The 20,167-nt window shown below is 38.6% G+C and overlaps 1 protein-coding gene across 1 annotated transcript in view; it reads right to left on the reverse strand.

The window, feature by feature from the left end:
- The window catches only part of ATP8A2 (ATPase phospholipid transporting 8A2), a 320,485-nt gene that overhangs the window by 194,733 nt on the left and 105,585 nt on the right, over window positions 1–20,167 (reverse strand). Inside the window, exon 25 of the mRNA XM_071736211.1 lies at window positions 2,206–2,378. Coding sequence (XP_071592312.1) covers window positions 2,206–2,378 — 173 coding nt within the window. The remainder of the gene's footprint in view (window positions 1–2,205; window positions 2,379–20,167) is intronic.

Here is a 20,167-nt window from a genome sequence, read left to right on the forward strand (position 1 = left end):
AGCTACAAAGAACTTTGACCTCGGTTACCAAATATTTGAGAAATATAACAAATTGCCTTGGAAGTATCTCTATCAAAGCATTGTGCTAAGAGTATGAAAGTAAAGTATTTCTATTTGCTCAGTGTTTGTTAACTTCCACACAAATACAACTGCAACATAGGATCAGTTCCCTTCCTGGGCACATTGTGCAAAGATACCTGGGGCTCAGAAAGCACCAGAAAGAAAATGCTCATCTTCTCAGTAGCCCTGTACCTGGGCCTGCTGCATTCAAGACAAGATTGCTGTAACTGTGAGCTCCCTCATGTAAGACACTCTTCTTCACTCCCATGAAACACCAGCAAAAGTGAGACCCATCCTCCAACACCTCACACCCTCTCCCTTCCATCCCCTAATCAATCAGCAGATGCAAAAGAATTGCTATTGAAGGAGTAATTTAGGAAGGTCATTGTAGTTTATAACTGTTTAGAACAGGACTTGAAAAGGACAAGGAAGAAAAACCAGACAATTGTCCTCAGTCACAGAATCCTACAATCACCCAGAGGGTCCACCAGGACCCCAAGGTCCCAAGCCAAGCTTCTTTTCAGCCTGGCAGCCCCTCCCTGCATTTACTGGTGCATGGGGCTGTAAACAGGTACAGGACTCTGAATTTCCCCTTCTTGAGCTACCTGAGATTTCTCTCTGCTCAATTCTTCATCCTGTCAAGGTCCTTCAGAATGTCAGTACAGCACTCTGGGGTATCAGCCATTCTTCCCAGTTTTGCACTGTCTCTAACTTGCTGAGAGCACACTCCATCTGACTGCAAAGTCATTAATGAAGATATTGAATAGTGCTAGCCCCAACACTGCACCCTGCATTACACCAGCTCCAAGAATGCCAGCACTTGGAAAGAAACCAGTCAGAGATGGAAAAAAGCCAATGGGGTTATTCTCCTTAGGTACACGGACTGCAGCTGCATTTGCCATGCAAGACTTGTATGCTAGTGTGCATATATATATATATATATGAAGGTGAGACCTTGCACTACAGTCTTGGAGGCTTCATATAGTCATTCCCTACAAAACAGATCTTGCTTCTAGGATGCAGAGGAAACTTCCTGGCCACCTAAACCAACAATCTCTTCTAGGTCACAGTTCACCCCCAAGCACCAGCAACACACAGACACACAAAGTCCTCAAAGCTGCAAAATCTTCCCAAGTTAGAAATGATGCAGCTGTCTGGCTATGCAGAAACAAAAGCAGGCCAGCTTTCAGTTTTATTTTCTTTGTAGTCCTATTTCCTTCCTTCTGAAGTAGTCATGATACAGGATCAAAACTGCCTATGGCTAAATCTGAACAGAATCAAATTCTGCTATGAGCTAGTAAAGCAAGTGGTAGTCCAACATTTAAAATAGGGTTAATTGCACTGTTACACACATTCTTGCATAGCATACATAATGGAAAAAATCAAGACAAATTACATTAATCCAGAGACCTTCTCTATTGCTGAAATGAATAGTCACACAGACTTCTTGCTAGCCAGTTCCTATTGCTTACAAATCACCATATCCCCACCACTCCTCATCAGTGTCTACTATAATCAGGCAATCAGATATAATGTCTTCTTATCTTTCATTGTTTTATAGAAGAGATTGGACTCATTGGGACTGACTGGCAGAGGGAACTGCATTATTAGATGGCACTGAAGGACTTGCTTCCTCATCCTAAAGAGTGGGAAAGAAACTACTATCCAAGTTGCTTCCCATCCCACTTGTGAGACTGCTTCCAAGAGCTAGCAAAGTTCTACCAGCAGGGAGCATGAAGCTGATGGAATGCTCACCTTGAAGGTGTACACACTCTACACTCTAGTGATGCACTTGTAGAGTGTCCAGAGAAGAACTGACATCTCAGACTTTGTTAGACTGGCACAGTGAGCTTTATGAATACTTTCACACAGTTCTCTGTGGTACAGGAGAAATAACCTCTTCACATTTCTCCTTCACTCCTCCCAGCACAGCCTCACTTTGTAATGCTTCCACAGCAATCAATTACACCAAGTGGGTCACCACTGCACTCATCACTGCTTGCTTCCTCTTGAAAATAACATAACTTCCCCAACTCCTTATTTCCTTTAAACACTATAAGTATGAAAGCAAAGTTAACATAATACGTAAACTTTCACAGGCTTTGAGCCCATTTTGTTACCAAAGATAGTATCAGAGTTTCTTACCTGCAACAAATGACAGCTTTACAGGAGAGTGCCAAGTCCAGAAAGCTCTGCCTGACTTCAAAGGAAAGGGCATACTTCAGGGTGTGGCCATCAATAATCAGAGCAATGTCATTTTCTTTGCCCAGTGACTCCCCCAAATTGGTACAATGTTGAGTCAGAGAGGCTCTGGTTGCCTGAAGAATAAACAGAAAAAAAAAAATAATAAAATCAGGTTTCTTCATAACATAAAAGTGCATCCAAACAGGGCAGCAAGACATTTCAGAACTATGCAATGGAGCACAGTACACATGCACCTGAACTGGCACTGACGTGAGTCTTTATTTTAACAGAACCTTGTGCAGACACATTAATTTGGGTCAGAAATGAGCAAAAGCTGCACTGGCTTGCCTAGGAATGCACATCACTTCAGTGTAGACCCTGGCATCTCCACTAAATGCCCCCACATGACAGAAGTGCCCACTGTAGCTTTGATATATCCCTTCAACTGCAGGGCAGGCATCTCCTAATGCCTTTCATGGCTTCTGACACCATGCAGAGTATTACTATCTATTCAAACAGTATTCCCCACCCCAAAAACATTTTCACTGGCAGCTGCTACTGGTAAAGAAAAAAAAAAAGTGTCATGTTTCACTGTCACCCCAAATTTCAACCATCCTACTGCAGTGAAAATCGTGGTTAAACCAACCTGTTCCATTCCCATGCAGGTCAGTTTAACCAGCTGAGTTAACCAGTTAACCACTTCTAAACAGTTCAAAAAGGTCACTCATGCTCTGAAGAGTACACACATATTTGACAGAGAACATCTTGACGCACAGCACATAGGATGGCAGACATGAAAAGCAAAGGCTTCAGTCCCAAACACTGCTTTTAGGGGACAAATGACCACTAACTGCTGGATTATATAATTTTTCAGGGTTTTTTTCCCTTTTGTCCAAAAAACAGTGGCATAGAGAAAGATAACTGGGGTTTGTTTTAGCTAATCTTCATGCAATTTCCAGACCAGTGCTCTCACCACTCTTAAACCAACAACAAAAGGGAAAATGCCCTCCTGCTCATCTTAACTGCTCAACTTTGACTAACCATGCTTAAGTTTCACATATGCTTCTGCTTATTGATATTTAAAGGTATTCATTTTGTGATAAATTTCTGTAGGTCTAAACAAAATAAATTTTTCTGATCTTCATATAACAAGAAAAAACAAGAATGAGTTATAACTGTCAGATATGTGAATGTGATATTTATGCCTCATTGCAACCCATTCAATATTTCATGGATCCAGATTTCTTGAGAAGGCTGCAAAACCACAAACCATTGCCAAGTGCTGTATTTCCTATTGGTACCTCCAGTTTAACAGATAGGTATGTTAAAAAAAAAAATCTAGAGTAGCTAAAGTACTTACTCTGGACTACACACCTGCTGGTCTTGAGCAACAGATTACCTCAGTGAAGGCCAGCAATGATGTGTAGTCTGGATTTCTCTCTATATTCAGCTGAGAGCAGGAACTGGGATTTTTGCATATGGTGAAAGCAAACCATTCAAGAGGTACAGAAACCTGCATATGTGAACACCTTACAAAGAGGGCTAAAGTAGCATTTAAAGTTGCCTCTCTTTCACATCAAAGACAACTGAGCCAAAAAGCTCAGGTTCCACATCACATGACTAGAATAGTGTAAAACAAGCTTATATTCCTGAAATACTTCCTTGATCTTCCCAGCATCCATCCACAAAGTAAGGTGATGGGAAAAAACAAACAAAACAAAACCAAAACCAGAGCTTCCTAGTACAATGGTTTAGTTTGTTGATAAAAGTTTTCACAGTCTGGTTTTATATAAGTAACGAATTGCATCCTGAGGTTTTTTTTCCCTCTGAATACAGCGATGAGACACCACTCTGATCTGGGTATTTGCAGGGCTGTTTCTCACTTCTCCCCCCCCCTCCTCACCATCTGTGCAGCATTTTGCCCTCTCTGAAATACATTTTTCCAGAGGTGCTGCCATGCTGACACCTTGGCTGAGGGGTCCAGCTGTGCCCTGTGGAACCAGCCCCAAGCACCCTGCCGCAGACCCACAGATCAGACAGACAGATGGACATTACTATAGCTCAGTGATGCTGTAATAAATCAATTCTTTATGTCAGACTACTCAGAGACAGAACTACTCTGCATCCTGCATGACAAAGAACCAGAGGCAGTGATTCTGAGTTACAGTAAAACCTCATCTGTCCCTCTTACCCCACACACACCTTTTTTCTTTTTTCCTTACTACTACAGGTCAGTAAAATCTAACCAAAATCACTAACCAAAGTTAACTCATGCTCACTAGAGGCCAAATGCCAATGGTTATGATTGTTCAGATATTTTCAGGCAATACAGTCCTGACTGCAGCCATCAGCAACATCATAAGTCCCAAACAGTCTTCCACTACAGAAACAGCAGGATCATCCCAAATATTTTAGACTTGGACAATTCCAATAACATTTTACTGAAATAATCAACAACAAATGCGTTCCCTTTCGAACAAATTAAGTCTTTTGACAAATATCTACTACAGGATTACATCAATGATCTTTAAATCCCTATGTTCACAAATGAAAAAAATCATTTAATGTGACCTTATCTTTTTATTTTCAGCTCAAATAAGAATCACCCTTTTAGGAAAAATACACTACCTTCCCAAATTAAATAATTATTTAATTTTCTAAAAATGTTTTCCATGTGTAATACTGAGGGAACTTCATCTGATTTCTGTCAAGACAGCCACCAAACTGTTGCTACATACCTCTCCATGCCTTGAATCATGTTTCCCATACAAAATTCCAAAAGTAAGTTAAACTCTGAAATCAAGCACAAAATTGCTAAACATGGGAGCACTTCCAGACATCTGCTGCCTTGAGTTCTGCAGTTTGACTAAATTAGTTTTACACAAATAAGGACAGTAAAATAAAAATAGCCACATTCAAACCTGACCGCATCTGAGGTCAAAGGCAACCAGTTGCAAATGAGTGCAAGAATATAGCAAGAACACACCAGCACTTCCAAAAGAGCCTCTGGGCTCCCCTTCTTGGCAGCTCAAGGACCTCCTGAGACAGGTGCAGGGGGTGCTATGGCAGAGCCCTCAATCCCCAGGTACCAACAAGAACTGTGAAAAGCAGATGAAGTTAGCAAGGGAAGAGGCACCTCCAGAGCAAAGCAGGGTGTAGAAAAGCATATAGACAAGGAGCAAATCCCAAGAAACAGTGGAAATCAAATGAATTTTGGGTGGTGAAGAAGTTGAGGACATGACAGCAGTCAAAACAGCATTAATGAGCTGAGAAGGAAGATCAGGTAGCCAGAATGTCAGCTTTCTGGGCCAAACAAATGGGAGAAGAATCAAGCCACTTTCACTGAAATGGAGGAAAAATAAAACGAGGGGGAAGCTGCTTTTTAACTTATTTTCTCTAGCCCTTCTCATTGGCATGCAGTCAAAACAAGCTCACTGTGTTTCACTAAGAACCTAAGCCCAAACTGGAGGCAAATTTACAGATTAATTTAATGAATATGACAGAGTGCATAACACAGCCCTCTCTCCATTGCAAGAGTGACTGTGTCATTCCCTGCTTTCCCATTAAGATGCAAGGGATCCTATTTATGACTGCATGGCATGCTTTATTTGCACTGTTCCTGAAAATTTAATCTGAAGTAGAGGACTGTGCTTAAATCATTACAGACTAGTGTAGAGAAAACAAAGCTGTGTCTTGGGGAAAGAAAGCTCTTTCATATACTTTAAGACTACTATGTAGTGACAACATTCACAGAAATCCCAAGGATGGTATAAGGAATCCAGTTTGGGCAATGTCATCAGTACAAGAATTTTAACCCAAGAACCTTTGCCCTCAGGTCTCAGAGTGTCATTTCTTTTTCTTTGCTGCTTCCTCTCATCCTTGCTCAAACATTTTTCCTGCTTTCAAATACTGAATTACTTCCCTTTTTTCCTTCTCTTGAATCCATCCACAGAATTAAAAACCTCACTAACTATTTGAAACCAAAGGAGCAATTACCTCTCTCCTTATTCCTTGTCTACCCCTTCTAGTGCTTCAGAACAAATATCCTCTTTTTAAAGTTGCTTTTCCACCTGATCCAAAGGAGGTGAAGGGCCAGGCTCCAAGAACCCCTTCCTGCAGGAGCAGACTGTAACTTGAGGGAACATTCAGGAGAGTTAACTCAAAATCCATCATCTCTTGCCCAAAAGGAAAAGTCAGATAGGAACAGGAAGACTTACAAAAGGTGATGGTTCTCATAAAATGAGATTACCAATCTCTTCACAGTTTATTATGAAGGTTATGCATAGGCCTCATCCAATTCATGCCCTGGTCACTACTTTTACTCATCTTACACACAAGATGTCACAGAATTAGTAACAGTGTTTATAATACCCCAAAAAGCTATAAATCATCTCATAAAGCTCTGTAAATATACTTTTCCATACAGATGGCTAACTTCAAATAGTTTATATAGTATAAAAGCACTAACAATTACTGTTTCTTTCCACTACTTTCAAACACTATGTCTTTAAAAAAGAAAAACTACTTCTTCTGTATGCCAGTGCAATTAAGCAAAAGAGACCAGCTCCAAATCACACTGGGTACATAAAAAGACTTTTTAAGTAAGCAGACGAACAAACATCAGGATACCACAAGGAGCTATATCCTTCCATGGGCAACTCATTACTGATAACTAGAGTAGAAATCTCTACTTTGATACCTAGCTTTTACTCTGTGTTTGACATCAAGGAATAAGTTTCTTCTCTGAGTCACATCAAGCAAGAATAAATCAATCTTTTACTCAAGCAAGCATGATGGAGCACAAATCAATAGCAAGAAATTTGAGTATATAGTTTAACCAGACACCAAAAAAAATATCTGTATAAACTCAGACTGGAGGAATATTTCTGCCATTTTTACCAAGTACCAACCCACCAAGAGTAAAAGTCAGATCTGTCAGGAGTTCTCACAAAATAAAAAATGACAACTAAGAATACTGCAAGCACTTCACCTATCAATAATCAACTTGGTTTTTCCTCCCTCAAGATTTCTTTAGACTCAGAGCATCCAGCTACTCTGGAGAAAGCTGGAGAGGTACCCGCTAATCAGACCTTATTATACTGCCATATCAAGTACATTTCTACCAAATACTAAAAATAGAGTTTTACTTAGGTGCACCAACTGAGAAATCTGTCTTTTCATAGCCCTGATTCAGTGGACTATTCAAAATTAACATGGACACTTCATTAGCAGTAGCAAATGCTTTAGCTGTCTGTTCCACCAGAGCAACATTAGCAGTTTAATTAGAACTTCACAAGGGCTTAACAACCCATTCTTATATGGCCACCAAATGAATTAAAGCACAAACATTACAAAAGTATTAGAGTGCAAAAAGTCAACTGCAAAGCTCAAACTGCAGGAGATACAATTAGGTTTTCATGGGTTTTTTTATTCTACTTTTGCATTTTTCAAATAGCTGATGAAGTTGATTGTAAATTATCAACTCTGACCCAGACACATGCATTTAAGGATTAACGTTTTTATGGTCTCTATGCTTGAGATAAATTCTAGACACACTGATATTTTCCATAACACACCTTCTCCATCTGTTCTTCCTGTTTGTTTCCCCATTTTAACAAGTTGCAACCCCAAAGACAAAACTTGAGCAAAAGATTTATTTGCATTACTGTCATAAAACAAACTTTCAGATTTTATTGTTCTGTGTGTGCATAGTTTCCATCCAGAACACAGAGTAACATTATTAGTACACTGTTATAAATCTCCATAGCTGAGTATAATTTGCTGACAGGCAGCAAATGAAAACATGCTGATGCAGGGTTTGTATGGTCTTCTCTCCAGACTGTACTTTCAGGACCTTTAACAAACCTTTTAATTGTGTATTTGTATATTCTCACTTTCTTCAGCCTCAGAAAAACACTCTGCTATGCCCAGCTTTGTATTTATGTACAAAACTAACGTAAACAGATTTCCCCTGCTATTATTTTATGGTTTAACAGAGCAAATAGTAATAATTTTCAGCACTTAGAGTGTATTTGAAATTCAGTGTAACAGTTAAGCTAAACAGAAATCTACTGACTTCACTGAAAACAAGATGATTCCTTATACTGTAATAAAAGCATAAGAAATATTACTACGTAGGTATATAACAACACAGTAAGGACAGGGAAGGTGTGCCTTTGTGTGTGGCATTTTTGGTAGGTAGAAGGATTGGGTTTTGGGGTATTTTTTGTTTTTTTGTTTGTGGGTTTGTTGGTTTTTTGTTTTTTTAACAGTAGCACACCATACGGCTCAGTTCATTCCCTACCTTGAGATCTTGTGAAGTCTGCATGTTATAGAAGGAATATTAGTATTGTGGGGCAATTTGGTATCCAACACAGCAAGTATCTGACAGTGTTGTTCTAATAAAAAGTCAGTTTGACTTGCTGAGTGCAAGACTTCAACAGAATAAACAGTGGCTCCCTAAATTTACCTTACAAACAAGCTGATACTCAGAGAATAACCAAAAAATTACTGCAAGATCATCAGCTCCAAATCTCCTCTTCCTCTCTCTTTCCTGCTTTTCCTCAGGAAGGCTCACAAAGCAACCAAGATAATAGCAGGAAAAAAATGAGGCCTCAGTTGTGCATCAACTACACTGATGTTTCATCTAAGCACACAGAGTGGTAACATGGCCCATAAAGCAAAAGGTCTTGGGAAGGAAACTAAACGAAGCAGTATCATGTAGACAAGAAAGTCTCTTCAGCTGAAGGAAACTACTGACCCTTGGGGATCCAGACTTCTGAGACACACACACTCATTAAGCTTAAATCAGCCTTATATTCTGGCCATCTTTGGACATCTACTTTTCATGCACCCTTCTTGCATGACTTTTCCACCACCTCAGAAGAGCTGAAGTCATCCTCACAGAGGAAGCTGCTTCAGTAAGAGACATTAAACTAACACTGACATTAATTTAACAGTAAGCTAAGTCAACTGCATAAACTACTAGTTGCTATAATTATTGTGTATCTAGAAAGTACTGCTAGCTAAGGCTGCTTAGAGACTTTTCTAAGTTGTTTTCTTCCAACATCCTATACTTCACTTCCAAACCACTAAATCTTTGAGCACATATAAATTACTCACTGTCCAGGAGTACCAGCTCAACCTATTTTAGCAATTTACTTTTTATAGCTTTGCTGTTTCCTTCCTACATGTGTGTAATGTGAATAATCACATCCAACAATTCTTTTACTATGCTGAAAAAAGTGTTTTCAAGTAAAACAACAGCCATTCCCCTGCCTCCCCAATGCAACATGTAAAATCTACCAAGAAGGACTTAAGTGAAGACTTCACTGCATAACCCCATCCAAGGTAACACTTGCCAACCTAACTTAGCAGAAACTTTTCCACTGTATCTAATTGCAACTTAGAGGCTTCACCTCACATTTGGTTAAGTCTTTTCCTTCAGGCTGCCAAGTTGCTGAACCCAAGGGATCTGTAAGGACATAAGGCAGAAGCAAATTTACCGGGCAACAGAGATAATGTACATAAAGGCAAGAGAAACTAAGGTTTAAACCAAAGCTGGTGAAGATGGTAAGTATTTAGAGCAACACCTGTTGGGCAGAAAAGCCACTGAAGGGCTTCCCACAACAAAAAGCACCTTCAAACCTTGAAAGCAATGAAGAAAGACCACTTTATTTCAGGAATTCAGTTTTGCCAGTCTTCCAACTTCTGCATGAAACAACTAGGACAGCAAACAACTTCAATTTCTGAAAGGAGACAATCAACTTCCAAAGACCTAGTTACAAGCATGAGTGCCAATAGCCACAGAGCCCAGTAAAGACAACTTCTTGTGCAGAGGAAGAGGCCGGCTGCAGGATGTGCTGGTCATGTTCCTCTGCTCCCCCTCTTCTGTGATTTCCTACATCTGATCTCTTTGAACAGCTGAGTCTTTAACTGTTTCTGTGTACTTCAAATTGTGGATTCCAACACTAATTCAAACTTAGCATTTGCCAGATGCATGGTGTTACCTGATGATCCAAAAGCCATTGTTTATGGTCCATTAAAAAGAAACTCAGAACATCATTAGTTAGAATATTTAGTTGGTAATATGTGGTTATTCGTGGCTTAATACAATAACATGGCTGTCTATGTTCTACTCACAAAAAATATAAAGAACCACTTGCATAGTTTCTCAGTGATGAGGGTGTTCTTGAGAGCTTCCATAAAACTACCTTGGACTTTCTCCTACACCTGAAGCTGTGTCACAAACTTGACAGTGCTACAGACATTAGTCTGATCACCTGCCTGCACTGCACACCAGATGAGGCAGTATGTGTAGATTAGAGTAGGTTATTATTTCTCTGCCATACTCTCCTGCCTTTTATTTTTCACCACAGCTTAACACAACTTGAATTCACCTTGTGACCCACCCACTCCTTTTCTGCTCATCTTCTGTTCTCATGCTAGTGCATTCCTGTGCAACAGTATAATCCTGTTGTTCCTTTTCACCTGCATCTGATTTCTATCAGGCCATTCTCTGAAGAAATCACTTGAAAACCTAATCAAAAATCCCAATAGGCACAAGAAGCCTAACAGCTTGGTAGCAACTGCAAATTCATTTGGCTCCTAAACAATATTCAGCCAAGGACTGTTCCTCCTCAACAAAAGACTTTCCCATTTACAGTCTGTCAAGATATAATGAAGCTTATCAATAGCTGTCACTCAGTATTACTGCAGTGCCCAGCCTGTGTAATACACTGATTTGAAGAGATAGGTAAGAAAAACTAGTATGTGACCTCTCCAGTGACACTTCACACTGATTAACACTAACTTGATCTTCTAAGTCCCCATCAATAACTTGACTTCACCACTGTAAAGTAATACTGCACAGAAAGAATGGAAGGCAACTGTATTCCATATTCCATCTCTGATATAATAAAACAATCTTGATTTTTAACAAAACTTCAGTCTAAACTAGTTTTAAGATACCTGATCCCAATTCCTCTAACAAGAGTGCCAAAACTGGTTAGTATTCTCAGAGCCTGGTGAGAACAAGAGCTTGTATGTACAGTAGCTGGGAAACAGCCTATTCTGAACACTTTGTATTAGGACATGTATACATAAGGGATTACAGTTTCAAACTGAAAGAGGGTAAATCTAGTTATGTACTAGGAAGAAATTCTTTCCTGGACACTGGAACAGGCTGAACAGAGGAGCTGTGGATGCTGCATCCCTTAAAGTGTTCAAGGTCAGGCTGGCCAGGGCTTTGAGCAACCTGCTCTAACAGGTGGTGTTGGGAGAGGTCTACAGGGACTGGAATTGAATGATCTTAGAGTCATAGCATGGTTGGAGTTTTAAGGGACCTCAATGATTTCTGCAGGTACCACAGAGAAAAGCTGAAGTTTCAAAATCATTTGCAATAAAGTTTCTCACAAAGCCCCTGGGAAGCATAAATTGAACTGAGTGGTGTAAGCAGATAATTTTTCCAAAAGATGTTGTTGTGGTCATCATCTGCCTTTCCATAAGAGTCTGTAGAAGCTGATAAAGTGACACTTGCACTTTTCTTTAGAAAAAGTATTTAAAAAGTTCATATACCACAACTGCAGACAAACGGCCCCAGCAATGTCATCTCTTCATCCAAACTCACTTATGGGTAAGCTCACCATAAAGAATCACAATATGTAAAATACTAGGAAAATACTGTTACACAGCAAGTGCAAATATCATTAAAAATGTAAGACAAGACAACAAGAACACATTCTTAAAACATGGCAGTCAAATGACTGTCACTGCTGCTCCACTGCAGTATTTGCTTATTTAATAGCACCATGACTCTGCTTGATGAATGTGGTCCCCTACCATGCCAAAAACAAGATTGTATGAAGGACCCAGGAGATATTAGATGGCCTCACTCAGATCATTTTCATAGCTTTGAATCTAACTTCAACCTGAAATTCCTTCACAGTTAGCAAAGTAATCTAAAACCTGTATATACAAAGAATCCTTAATCTGCATAGCAAGTCTCAGGTTATCACATACAGGCCAAACCTTGCCTTCAAAAATTAGATAAACAGATCGTATCAGTACTTTTATGACTCCAGTGGCAGCTGAAAGTCCAGATGAACTGGACCATCAAGAGCTATAACAAGAGCTATAGATAATTACTCAAGGATGTTTTCAGTTCTGTAACAAACTGATTACACAGGAGCCGAGAACTTGGTAAATAGGGAAGAAAATACACCCTGAAGGAACCCCCATCCTGTCAGCAGTACATTTACCTTCAAGCATGTTCCATGTAGTTTAAAAGGAAAAATGAAAAGGCTCTTTTACAAGCTCTGTTTGATCACAGAAAAATCATCTCCAAATATGTCAGTAAGAGAGTATGTCAAGTACATACCCCATATAAAGCACTGCAGGTAGTTCAACATCACAGTGAAGAACAGCACTGAACAGTTGACCACTTGAGAAGTACATGGTTCAGTGCTCAAGTTAAATTTAATGCATAATGCCAGATGGCTGCATGCTAAACTTAGGACTCTCAACAAAAAACCAATGTCTTAAATAAGGAATATGCCTGAAATCCCCCTGCATCCCATTAGCTGAAGGCTAACAGGGGGGAAGGAGGGGAAACGAGAGGAAAAAGGTAGGAGGAAAATAGGTCTTTTTTTTAAATTTTCCAAATTAAGGGGTAAACCAGATTCGTTCAAGATCTCACTAACCAGTCATCTCCCATGTTGTAGATTAAGTATCAGGGCAGAGTGTGCTGGCCAGAAATCCTGGTCGTAGTATTTTAGTCCAGAAATAAAACCTCCAATTTCCTCAAATTACAGAGAAAGAGACTGTTTATGGAAGTAGTATCTTCAATGCAATTTCCATCTTCACTGTAAACTCACATTAAAACACTAAATTTCTTAAAAATCAAGACAAGCCACATTTTAAATAATTGATATGTAAGTGATCATGTAGTGCAACATGACTGCCAAAGGCACCATCTTGAAAGCCATGAGCCTTTTGCAACCCTTCTCTGAGTTCTCCTATGGCAAAGCTTGCAGCATAAGAAACAACTGTAGAAACAACTACAGTCCATGGGACAATTCACCATCACCAAATACTTAACTGCTATGAAACATAATACCACACTTGTTCAGTTTGACATTACGGTTTTTTTTATATTTCTTACTTTAGCAAGAAATGTGTATCCTGGGAAGACTAGGAATAAGATTTTCATTTACTGCAGAAATACTCTACATAGGACAATCTCTATTGCTTCCAATACGTATTAGATGTTTGGCCACAGCATTAGAATTAGAATAGTTTATGGTACACATAAGACAGTTTGTAAGTCATACTATAGAAAACGGCAAGAAATGCTTTTTCTGGACACTATTAAACTACGTACTATTAACTATTAAAAACAACTGTACTCTGACAAGAGGAAGCAGACTTAGTTTTGCTAACAAGCTAGAATGCCTCAGTGTCTTCATATTTTGATATTTTAGCTTTCTTAAATTCATTCAACAGAACAGCTTTTAGTTTTATTTCCTTCTACTTTTGTCAAATAAATCCCAATTGCTTTTTCTCTTTCTAATATAACAGTCCAGCTTTTCCAGAGCAGGAACAAGCTCTTGTTTAGAGCTCCAAGGAGATTATGTTTCCACTAAGTAGTTTCCCAAAGATAAAAGACAACCTTTCATCTCACTGGGTAAATCTTCAGATTAAGGAGATACCACAACCTTCCACTTTAGATCATGAAAGATTCTGTGTTATAATGTGTTTAGCATATTCTTCTGTGTTTAAAGTTGTTGATACTCTCAGATGCTCACAAACTTCTATGGAGAATTCAGACAAGTGAGTGGACATACAAATCAGCCTATCATTTACTCTCAGAAAAAGTGTTATTTTCTCATTATATGCATGTAGGGTGCTTTAAAGACCCAGATTTCAGCTAGAGATACCAACTTTTTCATGTAGCATGTATATAAAATCTATATGAAGTATTATGCATGTGTATTATCACTACAATACCCTAGGATGCTCTATATATCTATCCTGATTCAATGAAATTGGAACAACTTTTCCTGAAAGTGTGACAGAGAAAAAAGTCAACACTGTAGCCAATACTATACTGAAGGAGTTTTCCCATTGCTAGTAAGGAATGAATGTTTATTAGTGTGTAAAAGACTGAACACCAGCCATAACAAAACACAGGCTGGATGACAGAACCCATCTTTTCTCCAAAAGAATGCTACACACAAGAAACACAGTATTGAGTAAATTGATTTGTACAAGACAGGAATGCCTTAACGTGATTTTCTTATGCTGCAGTTATCTTGCCAGTAACAGACACAAGCACATTTCAAAAATAGTGTTTACTATGAAGAAATCATTTATTAACCTCAAGTAAGATTACATCTATACTGTGGAAAAAAGTTTTGGTTTACTTTTTCATGTAAGGTAACATCAATCTGTAACACATCAAAATAAAGTTGGAAGGACAGAATTTTCCTCTCCATAGACTAATAAAATTATAAAAGGGCTAGGGAAAACCAAAGCTTCAATTACTTTTAATCTTCCACTCTCTGTTTCCTCTTCAAAATCCCTCTTGAAAAAAAATACTATTAGCATCTGTATGGTTAATAGCTCACTTGCATGCTAGTGTAAGTAAAAGAGGCCGTACTGCTGTCAGAGTTCATAGCCAAAGTTATTCTAGTACTTAAGTAAAAGGAAACTGCTTTGAGCACTAAGCCAAACAGCAAACTATAAACTCAAAGCTACTCAAGACAGTCCCACGCATACAACCAGCCAACCTGTCACATTAGTCTTCCTTTCAAGTGCTTGTGTACTATCAAATCTGTTTTCCAAGTGAAGCCAAGAAAGCTCTGGAGTGGCTGATTAGCACAGGCAAGCTCTGTAATAAAACTGGCTTTTAAGACACAAATTGCTTTTAACCTAAGTTGTTTTCTTAAAGTCCTGGTTTTGATTAAGACACAATACAGGTATTGAACAGAAATATGAGACAACTTACAGTTCTTGAAATACCCTTTGAGATTTACTTTTACCTTTAAAGTATGAAAAGCATCATAAGTTACTCGTGCTCCTTAGACTCTCTATATTTTTCCTTTTTACCCATGGCTGAGAAGGCAATAAAACAACACACAAAGATGTTTTCAAACAGACCTGACAAGCCGTACTCCCATGACCTCACCTCTTTCCCCACAGCCTCATGGAAACGGGGAACATGTACATTTGTTTACTGTTCCCATCCAACTGGGATTGCTGTAAGGACTCTTGAGCTCATTTGCAGTCCCAGAACATCACTTGGACTCATTAAAGAATTAATTCAGGCTTCCTTTCTCTCAGCAGCTGCCTGAGGGAGTAGGAAGGGTGCAACAGGCCATTCTGACCACTTCATTCTTGGCCTCAGTCCAATCTGTGCCCTCAAAGGACTTCTAATAAAGCAGAGCCCAGCAAGCAGACAGCCAGGCAGGGTTCTCCTGCCTGAGGTAGCTCCTTCAGCAAGGAACTGGCTACACTCACACTGGCAGAGCATGTATAAAAATTGCAAAAAATGGAGCCAGTGTTAGACTCAAACACAAGACATGAAGGCACCTATATACTTGTTCAGCTGATAGAGAAACCATAGCTGATCTGCAAAGCATTACATCATTAAATGAAAAGAGCAAGGCAAAATTATCCAACTCTTTTTATGCAAGTCAGCTTGTTGAATCAAATTACTAGTTTTGCTCAACTAAGATTTGGTCAAGACTACAACTCTTCTACAATTTGGTAACAAAATAAGTAATAAACAGAAACAGTGTCAGATAAAAACCTTAAAGTTGTCCAGCTTTAACACTTTTAGTCAGAGGAATTCTGAACAGTGAATTTTCTGACAGGCTTCTAACCAAGATAAATTCACCATCAATGCTACTGCTTACCTGTGAAGTACCAACAGAAATGCAAACCTTTTGTCTTGCTACTCAAGTACACATTAATGAGCAAGAAAGGCACAAAAACAGAAATCTCTAAAAAAGCCAGAACAAACAAGCTTTCTTGGAACAACTGATTGTATTTCAAACGGCAGCACATGTTTAAGCAACAGCAAATATGATGTGGAAGAGCTCCAAAATCCCTCTTCTGCCCCCACAGAAACTCCTGAAACTGGGCACAAGGCAGCTCCTCCAGCCCAGGAACCAACAGCACAGGACTGCCACAGCCCACCTCCTGGAGTTCCCTGTCTCAGGAGACATGAGGCCTGGGTGTACACACTAGCTCGTCACAACTGGTCCAGAGGCCACAATAAAACTGTTGCCATTTCACCTGATTCTGACTTCAGGACTAACTCAAATTCAATTTATTTTTGTGCGTATTGTTAAAAAACTCTCACAAGTACACCACAGTACTGCTCAGAAGAAATATGTTTAATCGTAGAAATGCATGGCCAGAGGCTTCTAAAGGGTCTGAGTCTTCATGTAGACGGTCTTAAAGCAAGTGAAAACCAAAAAAAATCGGGGGTTTACAGAAGAATGATATAGGGCACCAAGATTTTCCTAAATATCAGTCAGTAGCCCAAGATTAGTGTTATTTCACTCCCTTGAATAACATTACCTACTTGGCACAGGCTGTACCCTTGGGGAAGGGTGATGTACATGAACAAGCACAGGACTCCTAACGGTAGCTTCAGAAAGGCACTGCCTGTGGATAGCCTTGCCCTGCAACATCCTTACACACATGTGGAAAAGGATATAACAGGAATGAGGACAGCTTGGCCATTGGCCTCCTTGCAGATCCAAGTTGTCCCTAGACAACTCCTAGTTATTTTGTTAACTAAGATAGTTTAAAAAAAAAAAGGTAAAGCCTTCAGCATTCCAAGCACCTCCGAGCTGCACATAAATAAAAAAACAGCCTTTAATAAACAGTACTTTTTAAGTACTATGTAAGACAACATTAGGAGGACATTGAAATTACATTTCCCCTTTCCATCACATCCTACAATGGTTGGGCAGTTTCTTCACCAGCCACAGTACACAGCACTGACACTTCAGAAAAGCTTCAGCTTTGAAAATCTACATGAGTTCAGTTGAGATTTCAGTGTCTTCAGATTTTTATATCCACTCAAGAGGCAATAATACGAGGCAGCATGTTTGAGGGGGACAGATGTGAGAGGCATTTGCTTGTTTCAGTGACTGAATAGTCCATCCATGAACTATTTTGTAAGAGTTGTCCTGATGCTGGACCCTCATGTCAAATTGCAAATCACTTCACACAATTATTTCAATAATCTTGCAGTTCCAGTACTGATGAGAATCTATGAAGAGCTCCCAAACTGATATTATTTGTGAAACAAGTCTGTAATTATAATCTTGAACATCATGGAACAACCCACTTCAGCACTTTAATAGTTCAGATATATACAAAAACCACAAAAAGCCTTCTCCCAGCTCAAGCTAGGAATTTTAACTGACAAGAATGAGAAATTTCAAAAATAATGAAGTCTATCACAGCAATTTTTCAGACAGTATGCAAGGATATGTCCAATGTTCCTTAACTCAAGGATCCTGAGCCCTCATTTACCCCAGCCTCACAAGGCTCCAGGTACTGCACGCCTCACAAAGCTTATTCCACTATTGACAGAATGATTATTTTCACCTACTAAAAAAAATATGGTACACAAATGCACTATTTCAAAAGGCAGCACCATAAAGATTGTCAGAGCTATAATTCTAATTTAACACACTGTTAAGGTAACAATATTCATAACTTAAAAATATTTTTTTTCTGTTGGCTACATTTCTGATTGTGTGAACTGAAATCCTATCATCTGGGGATTAGGGATTTAGCCACAATGACTTTGGACATCGAAATTAGTTAGTGCAGAACACTCTTTTGGAAGACACTGCCAGAGCTGAGCAACAGGCTACCTTTAAATAATATGTAATAATTCTGAGGTTGGACAATGGTCCTCATTGCTACAATTATACCTGTACTTTCCTGCTCTGGGCTTCCTCCAGGCTCTAGTTAACCTTTGCTCATGAAATACCATGTGTTTCAAAAATGCTTAATGAAAAAGAATACTGTAACCAAGCCATTTGTACATGTGAACCCAAACTCAGGAATTATTGAAACTGCATTTATGAGGCAGTCTTAAAACCACACTGCCAGTTTTTCCCACAGGGTCTATTTCTGTCAGATGTCATACTGAAAGATAATTTTTTTTTTCTCCTATTTGACTCCATGTCATTTAGCCTATTTGGTCTTCAAGAGATGCTGACTGCTTTAGTCCATACTAACCCCAGGCTTCAGTTAGTCACACATATGTAACATGCTTTCCTCCATTTAAAAATAAGTAATGCTAGAATACTGATTACAGCAATAATCAATCACAGAATTGTCACTGTTGAAAAAGACCTCTAAAAGCACTGAGTCCAACTGTCCATGACACGTAACAACGACAATAATATATATACTACATATATAATAATAACATATAACAACATAATATACAGAGCCAATATACAGAGTCAATAATAAGGAACCAGACCATTTTTTAGTATATGCTGCTATGATTGAAAAGTAGAGGCACTCCAGGACCTTCTGTCAATATCTTTGTTAGCAACTGTCACTGCTAGGAATGACTACATTGCATAATCCATACAGAGACCATAGGGAAGCCTTTATGGAGATGCTGTTCCTGTTTGACTGACTACAATGCATTAAATAAGCTCAGAAGCAACTCTGCATCCAAGCCCAGCAACGTTTTAACATTGCTGATCCTAGTTCTAACAACTGAAATAACTGTTCCATTCCCATATAGAGCTGGTGCAAGTTGACTTTTTCCTGACATCCACAGGTAGCTCAGGAAGCAAGAGTAGCTCTGATACTGCAGTGCCTCATCACCTGACAGATATTTCTGAAAAACTCTTCCTGACACTGCAGACACTGTGGTACCCACTCAACTAAGAAGCTGGACACAATACTTGATTTGCTTTCATCCTAATGGCTTCCTATATTTTTTTTTTCCAAGCCAAGAATACAAAAGTGCTATGTAAGAAACCCCAAGGCAAACTTCTCTTTTTCTAGTCAAATAAACACCATTCCCTAAGGTGAACACTAACTTTCAAAGGCCATTTTTTCCAGAGTTTTAAAAACAAACCACTTAGTTCCCTATCAGTTTACTCCATGTGTACATCTGAAGTTTTTATTAAAGTTTATCTAATAAATATGATACCTGCTTCAATTACTAAAAATAATTTTAATAAGGGAAGTCCAGAAAATCATTGAGATCGTGTTTCTTTTTTAAAATTAAACCACCAGAGTAATTTCCCTAAAGATTTAGTTGTACAATACATTTATTTTATTAATATTTACTAAACCTATTAACTCTATCTGTACTAAACTAAATTGTAGAGCTTGTCAAGCTGTGCACAGATCTATAAATCTCTTGAATCTTATAATATTAAGCCTTTTACAGACAGACCAATTGAAATTTAATAACTTGAAAAGAAATCAGAAGTTTTCAAAGAAATCAACTAGTTAATTTTTAACCCATCTGCCCCTCATATTCTTTACAGATAAGTAAAGATATTAATTCAATAATAAATATATTACTATAAATATATTACTATAAATATTACTATTACTATATTACTATTACTATATTACTATTACTATATTACTATTACTATATTACTATTACTATATTACTATTACTATATTACTATTACTATATTACTATTACTATAAATAAATATATTACTATACCAACTTAGATCTTACAAAACCCCTTAACTATTAATTGGCTTTATTCATCTACTATTTCTCCAGCTTCCAGAGTACTCAACTCCACATCTAAAAGCACATGCTCTGCTGACCTTTTCCCCACAGCAAAAAGAATTCTTGAAGCCAGACAACTCTGGTCACCATTAGCCACACAAATGGTCCCCAG

The sequence above is a fragment of the Heliangelus exortis genome, chromosome 1, assembly GCF_036169615.1.
Source record: "Heliangelus exortis chromosome 1, bHelExo1.hap1, whole genome shotgun sequence".
In the NCBI taxonomy this organism is placed as follows: Eukaryota; Metazoa; Chordata; class Aves; order Apodiformes; family Trochilidae; genus Heliangelus; species Heliangelus exortis.